Raw genomic sequence first — 9,489 nt, forward strand, 5'->3', positions numbered from 1 at the left:
CAGTCTCCACTAAGGTCACCGCGTACCTTGCAGAGTCTACAGGGAGGGATGTTGGAGACCAAGCGTATTTGCGTACGTACAATGTAGTGTCTACCGGCGCAAGTCCTATCTTCATGAACAAGTACGGAGCCCGTATTTGTGCATATAGAGGACACTGATGGACCCTTGGCAACGCACGCAGCGACCCCGTAACGTCATTTAAAAATATTGCTTTTAATCCCACGTTTCGCCGTGAGGAAATGTTATTGGTGCCTGTGAACCTCGTCACAGAGATACTTGCATGGGCATTGCCCGGGACACGGTTAAAAATGAATTGCCCCGGCTGCGGGTACCGCACTGCGGTCTGACTCAGACTCTGAGCCGCTTCGCGCTCCTGATTGCGTTGAATCATTTGTCGTGCAAACACTGTACGTTGTGGGTGTTGCGTTGAATCATGTGAAGTGAAATGGGCTTAGCTGCGTTATCCGAAGTAAGATTGTCCCCTGCACGCCTCTCACGAGATGCGTAGGAACTGAGCGCAACTTGCACCGGACGCTGTCCAAGCCCCTATCGGATAGCGGTAATCGCTAAAGTAAGCTTGGTAAATCGCGACGATCACCACAATAGCAAGGCGTCAGATACTTAAATACAGTCTAAAGAACGCTGCGAATTGTATATCATTCCGCCATTCTTGTTTGGTACCCGAGCAATCGTCCTGTCCAATTCTTTTTGCTGCAACATTGGTGGTGGAACAATCACTCACTGTACCCCACCGACATGTTCGCTTCCGACTGAAGACTGAACAGCGAGCACCCTAGTCAGCGCAATGCAGGCAATATAGCAGGTGGTCTCAGCTGCTCTGCGTAAAACTGTATACCGGTAAAGAGCCCCGCTTGCGGGGATCCGCTCGGCTAATCAAGCAAATAATTGCATGAACGGCAGCATTTTGCACACGATATCCGGTCAAAGTTTGACTCAAACGGCCTTGTACGGGCCCACAGTGAAATGCCCCGCAAACCGAGGCTTCTTGAGTACCATCGACCGAGCAAGTAGCACAAGACCATAAGAAAATCTTGCCCATTGACATGTGAAATCGCAGAGTGCCCATTTTCATTCTGTCCAGTTCCAAAGTGCTCGAATGCTAGCCTTGTATTAAGTACGAATGAACCTGCAAAATGGTACAGTTGTGGTGACGCCCCTTCCAAACAGCCTTGGATTCAGTATGGGGACTTCCCACGCCTCCCGTCCTCCCCCTCCTTCATTTCAGAGGCCACCGCTGCTCTTGCATCCCGGCGGTCTAGTATTTTGCCGAGTGTGTCGGGGCTTGCGACCAGAGATCCAGACATGTACGCCGCTCAGCTCCGTTCCAAGGACGAGATCCTGGCCATCCGCGCCGCCGAGCGCGAGTACGCCAAGCGCGTGCAGCTCGCGCAGGAGACGCTCAAGGTCGTGCGCGAGGAGCTGGCCACGTGCTACCGCGAGAACGGCGTGAACCACAAGATGGCGTGCAAGGGCCTCCGCGACGAGTACGCCAAGCTCATCCAGGACCCCACCCACGGCGCTGGCTACCCGGTAGGTCATATACAAAGGAGTGGCGCTACGTTGCCAGGGGTACGAGAGGAGAGAGAGGGAGAGACGCATGACTTACCGTATTTTATGTATGTTGGATGGCTGTGCAGACGCGACCGGAGTTCTAGACGCTGGATGGATACAGGACGAGCAGATTAAAGCGATATGTGGTCGGGAGCACAGCAGACACGGCCTGGAAAAGGAAAACATGACAGAAAAATGATGAAAATACATGCGAACGAGAATCGCTGGTTGGTCATTGTCTGAAGGTAATGTTGGGCCTGCTCGTGGACTGACAGAGTGATAGCTGCTGTTCCTTTTTCACTGCTACTAGATGGAGTGCTGCACACCCTCAACGAGTGTGCTGGTAGCTGCGTCGCTTACAGCGGAGGGACTGAATCCGCTCGAGAGCGTGATGGAGGCCGCTTGAATCGACCTCTTCCTCCTGCCACACAGTGTTTTCAACTTGGTTGCGCGATGAGAATTGAGCTCGAATGCGCGGGGGAGAGTCATCAATCGAAGGAGTGGAAGAGTACCGAGCAGGCTTCCTTCCGGCAACGTCGCATCGGAATGGACTTCGCCTTCGCTTTCCGGTAGCTCGTCCAGAGCCGGAGGAGGATTCAGCCAATTTTACTCCGGGTATACCTTCTTCGGGACAATTGCAGGACGATGCCACCACAGTCGACAGCACCGCCTCGTGATTGGATCTGCCTTCTTCCAGTACGCGAGAGATTCTGTCCGAGCACGATTTCACACTAGCTTCGACTGTTTCGATCCTGGCCTGAAGCTCTGTAAGGGCTGTTTTGACCGCAGCTGCTTCGGTAGCCACTGCCTTTCGGGTTTCCTCGCATGCTTCATTGTTCTCGAGATTCTGTAAGCATTTTCCAAGCATGGTGAGTTGATATCAATCCAGCGAGATCAACACGGCTAACAAATTGGAAACCTGCTTGCGGAGATCGGTCACGGCTACAACAACCCCCTTGACGTCGTCGGATAGCTTCCCAAGGCTGCATCGTTGTTTCTTCAGGTCGTCGCTGCTGGTCGCGAGCTTATCCTTGATTTCTTCAACCGATTCGTTGATCGGCTTTGCGAGCCGCTCCATCGACACTTGCTGCTGTTGCTTCTGCTGGTCCGTTTGCTCAGTGAGTGCCTTCGTGAGGTTCTTTTCTAACTCCTGCAGCTTCTCGCTAAGGTTGCAGTGGGCAGGAGGCGGAGGAACCGGGGGTAGCGCGTGTTGAGCTTGCCACTGCTGAAGACGTTGCAGCTGCAGCCAACACAACGCCGTCAGAGCAGCAAGAGCAAATATGCAAGCACAGGGTTCACCCTCTCACTTGGTCATCCTGACTCGACCCCAGCAAGTTCTGTGACTGGGTCTGCGAGAAGGAAGACTGCGACATCGACGTGATGGCGCTTAGCTGTTCACATTCGGGATCGTAAACTGCCCGGACACCCCAGTTAGCTCCTCGCCATCTCAGAATGGCACCGATATCCCCGTAGTGAACGCACCTTCTTGCGAGAGCGCAGCACTGCTCGTCTGGCTGGCCCCAACCTCCGCCTGCGAAGACGACACGCGGTTTGCATCCCGAAGTTGCTGCGTGAAGCTGAGCGGCTGTTGCTGTCTTTGAGTCCCTGACATTTCTGTGAACGGCGCCGAGTTGGACTGGCGTCTCGATCGTTGCAGCGGCAAAGGCGGCGCGCGTCCAGCTCCACGCCGTGAGTTCCTGCACCAGCACGCACAAAACACTGAGCTCATAGTTCGAGTCGATAGCCATCAGGAGATGAAAGGGCCTACGAGTTCTCGTTGCGGCGTAGCAGCTGGGAGAGGGTGACCACCTCGCGACGGACGGACATGCTCGCTTTCTCCCTGCCGAGGCCTTGAAGTGCGCGCGCGGATGCGGAATCGAGAGTGAATGCGGACTCGAGTGTGCACTTCAACTTCAACTTTTGTAGCCAATCACATTCGTTCACTTGAAACTGTCAATCTTTATCGCCCAAGTAGTTGGGTAATTGGAGAGCGCAGACTACATCCTGCTAATCGGCTCAAGGCAAGTGCAGTGTCAGCCCGATTTGAACGAAGCCGCTAACAAGTTTTTTTGCTGGAGTTCAAGCCCCCTCTTTCTTACTGTGGGAATAAGCACCATTGGATCAGCGCAGATACATGAAGTGTGCAGGCATTTTTCATCTGGAGGAGGTGTCATGTTTCCCCATTCCGCCAAGTATCAGCTCACAACAAAGTCTCAGCGTGCTCGGAACGCAGCCTGCATCGATGGACACTTGCCTGATGACGGATAAAATGCAAAGTGGGCAATCAATCGAAACCAAGATAGCCCGCGATGTGAGCCGCGAGGTGCGATCGCTTCACTGAGTTTTACTTTGGACTGTTGCGCGATCAGCAGTGGGGTGGAGCGAGCTGGTCTGCTGTGAGTTAGCGTTTCGAGGAGGGAAGGTCTGCGGGGTGGCAAGTGCAAGGAACTCTACAACACTGAGTAGTTCGTAGTCGATCTCATTGCATTTCTTGAAAACCATTGATGTAGTGCTCACAGCGTGCAATGGAGTCCACTGCACAGCGTGAGCACTTCAGCTCAGCTGTAAACCACAGCTCTGCGATTCGAAAGCCTCCTTGATTGCATCCCATGCCGTTGCGCAGGTCTGGTCGTGTGCTTGAATCAGCTAGTCGATGGGTACAACATGGCGGGACAGTAGCCGCATCCAGGTCACTTCGGCATTCGCCACGGACGACGCAGGACCTCCTCCACTCTCTCGTGGGATAGAGTAGACAGCATCCTGCTGCAGTGAAGTGTGAGGCGCCATGACGACGACCATGAGCAAGACGATGAAGAGCTTCTGGATGGACTCCAAGATCCCGGAGGACAGTCGCTGGCACTCCAAGCACGAAGGGGACTTCCGCACCCCCGACCGCCTGGCCGACCACTTCGTGGGCAAGCTGCGTGACGAGTGCCGCGACGAGGTGAGCGAGGTGGCCATCATGGTCCGCTTCACGCGCATCCTCAAGGAGCTGCTGGACTCGTACGAGAGCCAAACGAACCAGCTCTTGAAGCTGGCGGACACGGGGCGCGTGGTGACGCTGCTGCACCGATACATCAACAGCGCTCTGGATACGCTCGACATCCACGACCCTGAGACTCGCGAGGACTGGCACAACCACCTCCTCACTGAGCGCGAGGACCGACTTCAAGTCTTCAAGGACTTCATCCGAGACGACGAGCAGGTGGTGGCAGCGCTGGGCAACCAGAACCAGCAGCTGGAGATCGTGACGTTGCTGCGCTACTGTGTGGAGAAGTATCACGACGGCCTGACTCCGTTCGCTGGCAAGGACGAGAAGTACCGGGACAAGTTGACGTCGGGGGAGTTGGATACCATCGCCATGGTGTACGACGTGGTGGTCCAGAAGGCCGGTGTTGTATCCGGAAAGTTGCCGGACTGGTTCGTCACCTCTGAGCACGAGTGGGCCTGGGTGAACAAGGCCAAGCTGGAGGACAGCAAGTTAGGATGGGAGGACGTCGCGAGGGAGAAAGATGCCGATGAAAATGTGAGTGATGAAGTGCGAGGCGAAGTGTGCGAGGAGGTGTGTGTGCGACTTGCGTCCATTTGGACGGAGCTCAACCACCCGCACTTGAGGAAGTTCTACGGCGCGTCGTACGTCGGCAAACCTTTTGTCATTCACGAAACGTGCTTCCCACCTACCTACGAGAAGGACGTGTGGCGCTACTTGGCGAACTCTGCACTTGGCCTCCAGTATGTGCACGATCGTGGCCTCGTGTACCATGACGTGACTCCTGCGACGCTCTTGAGCAGTTACTCAGAACGCCGAGGTGTCTTGGATGGATTGGGCTTGGTGCCTCGAAGCCGGGTGGATCGCTCGCACGTGATCGGAAACCCTGTCGGCGGAAATCAAGGTGATGACCAGGAAACAGCAGTGAGCTATGACGTGCTGAGATTTGGTATGGCTGTGTTCTTCCTCCTTCTCGGGGCTCGCAATTCAAACCTCCCGGGGGCAACTCGAGACAAAACGTTCGATTCGTGGAAGCACAAAACCACTACGCGCCTCCCTGACGCTAAGCCAAGATTCATCACCACTGATGAATGGGAGATCCTTCAAGATTTATGTGCCGAGAGCCCTGCTGATAGGGCTAAGCTGGAAGACGTGGTTTTCAAGATGGAGTTGTTGGCGAAGGATGAAACTCAAGACAGTGCGAATCAAACGCAGCAGCAAAATGACATCTCGAGCTATGTCATCCCAAGCTACGGATCCACGGTCCGTGAACTGCTTGACGAGCTGCTGGAAGAACATGAAGATGAGTTCACCCCCATGGATCAGTCGGTGTTTAATCGTCTTGAAGACGTTTACAACCAGCTGGAGAACGCTGGAGAGTTACCTGAGATTTTGGTTGAAGACTTCAGCTTGCTCGTCTGTGCCTTCTTCCAGAAGGTTGAGGCCTCTACGTCCGATAGCTCTAGTGCATCAATCCAGATCGCTTCGCAGTCTGTAGCTGGTCAAAACTACCATTTCCACCACCAGCTCGATCATCTAGTGCAGAGTTTTCCACAGCTTCAAGGCATGGATACCGTTCACCAATGGCAACCTACGTGGGACAAAGCTCAGCAGGACCAACGTGATGTCTTCTTGGAGTATCTGAAGAATCCTTCAACATTTCTTGGGCAAACGAATCGGCCGGAGGACATCGCTATGTTACGGTTTGAGGCACAGACTCGTGCTGGCGCCTATGCACCGGATGTTGTCGAGGCGATGCACATGGTACTAAGAGAAGCCGAAGAGCGTGGGATCAAGAGTGCTAGAGCTATTCCCAAGTGGTTCATCCCCAGTTACCAAGTCAAGTTGGAGAAACGAATTGGAGACGGCGGGTTTGCTTTCGTGAACTTGGGCAAATGGTTCGGGACGGATGTGGTGGTTAAGAGACTGAAGCCTGGTGAAGTCAACGAGCAAACTCGGGAGCAATTCCGTCGCGAGGCAGACTTGTGGTTTATGCTGAACCACTCCAACTTGATCAAGTTGTATGGCGCGTGCTATGAAGGTATCCAGCCATTCTTTGTCTGTGAACGAGCCACGCGCCAGACGCTTACGGACTACTTGAAACCAGAAAATGGGAGACGCCGCGAGCTGTGGTTCCGCTTGTTGCAAGCGGCTCTTGGAATCGAGCACCTTCACGACCACAACATTGTCCACGGAGATCTGAAGAACGACAACATTCTCGTCTGTGAGGGAGGAGCAGCGAAGATCGCAGACTTTGGACTGAGTGTGCTGGGGACCAATCCTAAGCCGAAGCTAACCACGAAGGCGGTGCGGTGGGTGGCTCCTGAGTGTCTGATGGGCAAAGCTCCAAGCTTCGCCTCGGACATTTTCGCGTTTGGAATGTGCATCATTGAGGCTGTCACGGGAACTCTTCCGTGGGGTAGAAGCATGCCGGATGAAGCTGTAATTCACGCCGTGAGGGATAGGAAAATGATCCCTGAGCGCCCAGCAATCTTCAAGGACAAGGAATGGGATCTGGTGGAGAGAATGTGCCGCTGGGACCCCCACAAGCGCATTGGCATCGGTGCGGTGATCAAGATCCTGGAAGATATCGGTGTGTCGAACTTGATTGAGACGGGCGGGAAGATTGGTCCGACCAAGATTGACGCCAAGCAACGATTCAAGAGCGCAATGAGGCAGTAGCTTGGCTATCTACTACTACTAGTGGAAGTAGTGTGTAATTCATGCATGCACCTGAAGTGAAGAACGAGTAGTCAACCACAGTGCGTTCTGCACAGTAGCAATATTCGCTCAATTGGTAAACAAAATCAATGCTAAACGTGCGACTCAACTTGTGCCTGGCACTACTCTCATTCAGACTTGACTACATCTGCATGTATCGGCTGCCTCCATTTCCACCGGTAGGGCCATACAAGTTCGAAGAAGAATTCTGGTATGCGTATCCCGCCGCGCCACCACCTCGATAGGCCGATGATGCCGAGTCTGTGTAGCTAGGAGGTGGCTCCCTTCCACCACGGTAGGCGGTAGACCCGCCAGCATCTCCGTTTGTGTAGGGCGCCGATCCCATGGACGAACTCAAAGAAGCATGACTGCGCGCTCCCGATCGACCTGCCGCAGCTGCACGCAGACTGCGAACCCACTCGTCCTTGACCTCGCGGGACTTAGCATGAAGCTGCAGCGGGTAGTATTTGTCATCGCGGAAGGAGACGCTGAAGGCTTCCGGTACGGCATAGTTGTCTTCGATAATCGCTCCCGTGACGTCCATCGGCGGATTGTCTGAGCGGCAGCGCTCGTAGTCCTCCTTGGTGTCGTAGAAGCTGAGCTGTGGCCCTTGTAGCACGAAGTACCGCTGCTGCCACTTGGCGCGGGCTGAGCCGCCAGCTCCAGGGGCCATGTGCTGCTTGATGAGGTAGCCACACAGGATTTGAGCGAATGCTGACGACGCGAACTCCGTTGCTCGGTACTGGCCCTGTTGCGCTGTATCGGCCAGGCGCTTCATGGTAGCATTGTGGTTCAGAATGTGCTCCAGCTCGTTCGTCTTAAACTCCAAAGCAGATCGAAGTCCAGCCAACTCAGCTGCACAGCGCTGCTCAGCCTCCTTTACGCCAAGCTCACACTTTTGCTGCTGCTGGGCAGAGAGTTCCTGCATCGCCCCTGCTTGTCCTTGGGCCACCGCAACCTTCACGCTCAGATCGTTCATCTGCTTTTCAAGTCCGCGCACCTCCGTCATATGGGCAGCATTAGTGTTTTCAGTGCGTTGAATTACCTGCGACAAAACGCGCTGACTGATGAACTCGCAGTACGCCGCGTCAGCTGAAGGACCCACTGCGTGGGCAAAGTACTTTTTGTACACTGCACTCAGATCGCCTTGTAAGAAGTTCTGCGTTTCACGGAAGAGTTCCATGGCAGACTTTTGGCGGTGCTGCTCGGGGTGATTCAGATACTCCGTGCCGGGGCGATTCAGCACATCCAGCACGTGTCTACAGTACGCCATGGACGCCGCCGCATTCTGTTGCCGGTACGAGTCAAACTCCGCAGTCACTGCAGCACGGAACTGCGCCATGTAGTCGTCACCGCCTCCAGCTTCGGCGTCAGCCCCCATGTCTCCATCCACGATCTCCCGCAACTTCTTCTTGGCCAACCGCTTGCACAGGCGGTGCAAGTTCTTGAGTCTCTCTTCAGCGCAAGGCAAGCGCGTGCGTTCTACACTGGTGCTTTCAGCATCGGCATCCTTCTCCATAATCTCGATCATCTCGTTCTCGGGCGCTGTTGGGTCTTCTCCCTCGTCTATCGAATCCTGCATCTCCAGCTCAGGACGCAGCGCCACGCTGCGCAGATTCCCGTGCTCGTCGAACATGGCGTTGGCTCCCTGGCCGTTGTCCACCACTTCAAGTTCACCATCCTTCCGATCTTTCTCATCGCCAAGCACTTCAAAGTCCGCATCTGCGTCATATTGATCGGGCGAAACGTAGCTGCGCACGCGCGCGTGCAACTCGGCCTTGTACCTCTCGACCGCGTCCTCCAGAGCGTCGTGGCACTGCGCCTGCACGACGCGACTCCAAGCACTCGAGATCACGGGCGCCTTGCCGCTGTTAAGCGCCTCGACGTAGGAGCCCGCCAGGTTGACGAACATGGCTCCGTTGAGCGGCTTGCCGAACATGGTCTTGGGCTTGGCCTTGCCGAAGAGCCGCTTGCGCAGACTCTCGAAGCTGTTCCTGAACTCGTCGCGCAGCTCGTCGTAGGGCACCTGCGGCAGGTTGCGCAGCTTCTGCTCGTCGTCCACGGGCCGCACGAGCGTGACGCAGTCTCGCTGGCGGAAGAACTCGCTCAGCAGCGCGCGGATCTGGTCCTTCTCGACGGCGTCGTCGCTGTAGCCGCCCGTGGGCTGCAGCGCGTTCTCGAGGTACTGCTTGGACGAGATGGGCTTG

General features: G+C 55.1%; 4 protein-coding genes across 4 annotated transcripts in view; 2 read left to right on the forward strand and 2 right to left on the reverse strand.

The window, feature by feature from the left end:
- The first annotated feature begins 1,283 nt into the window (after nucleotides 1-1,283).
- PHYSODRAFT_289061 (hypothetical protein) lies at nucleotides 1,284-1,812 on the forward strand. Its single transcript, XM_009539654.1, has 2 exons — nucleotides 1,284-1,551; nucleotides 1,659-1,812. The coding sequence occupies exons 1-2, from the start codon at nucleotides 1,324-1,326 to the stop codon at nucleotides 1,674-1,676; spliced, it is 246 nt and encodes an 81-aa protein (XP_009537949.1). The 5' UTR covers nucleotides 1,284-1,323; the 3' UTR covers nucleotides 1,677-1,812.
- Nucleotides 1,813-1,900: 88 nt separating this feature from the next.
- On the reverse strand, nucleotides 1,901-3,320 carry PHYSODRAFT_307135 (hypothetical protein; the record flags this gene model as incomplete). The annotated part of the gene is made up of 3 exons (XM_009539655.1): nucleotides 1,901-2,419; nucleotides 2,492-2,797; nucleotides 2,880-3,320. 3 exons carry the CDS (start codon nucleotides 3,318-3,320, stop codon nucleotides 1,901-1,903), a joined length of 1,266 nt encoding a protein of 421 aa, XP_009537950.1.
- A 1,049-nt stretch (nucleotides 3,321-4,369) lies between these two features.
- On the forward strand, nucleotides 4,370-7,243 carry PHYSODRAFT_531494 (hypothetical protein; the record flags this gene model as incomplete). The annotated part of the gene is made up of 2 exons (XM_009539656.1): nucleotides 4,370-5,122; nucleotides 5,168-7,243. The coding sequence occupies 2 exons, from the start codon at nucleotides 4,370-4,372 to the stop codon at nucleotides 7,241-7,243; spliced, it is 2,829 nt and encodes a 942-aa protein (XP_009537951.1).
- Nucleotides 7,244-7,424: 181 nt separating this feature from the next.
- The window catches only part of PHYSODRAFT_258828 (hypothetical protein), a gene marked incomplete at both ends in the record, with an annotated part of 2,828 nt that continues 763 nt past the window's right edge, over nucleotides 7,425-9,489 (reverse strand). The window contains one exon of the mRNA XM_009539657.1: nucleotides 7,425-9,486. Within this exon, the coding sequence (XP_009537952.1) occupies nucleotides 7,425-9,486 (2,062 nt within the window). The remainder of the gene's footprint in view (nucleotides 9,487-9,489) is intronic.

The sequence above is a fragment of the Phytophthora sojae genome (genome assembly GCF_000149755.1).
Source record: "Phytophthora sojae unplaced genomic scaffold PHYSOscaffold_14, whole genome shotgun sequence".
Taxonomy (NCBI): Eukaryota; Oomycota; class Peronosporomycetes; order Peronosporales; family Peronosporaceae; genus Phytophthora; species Phytophthora sojae.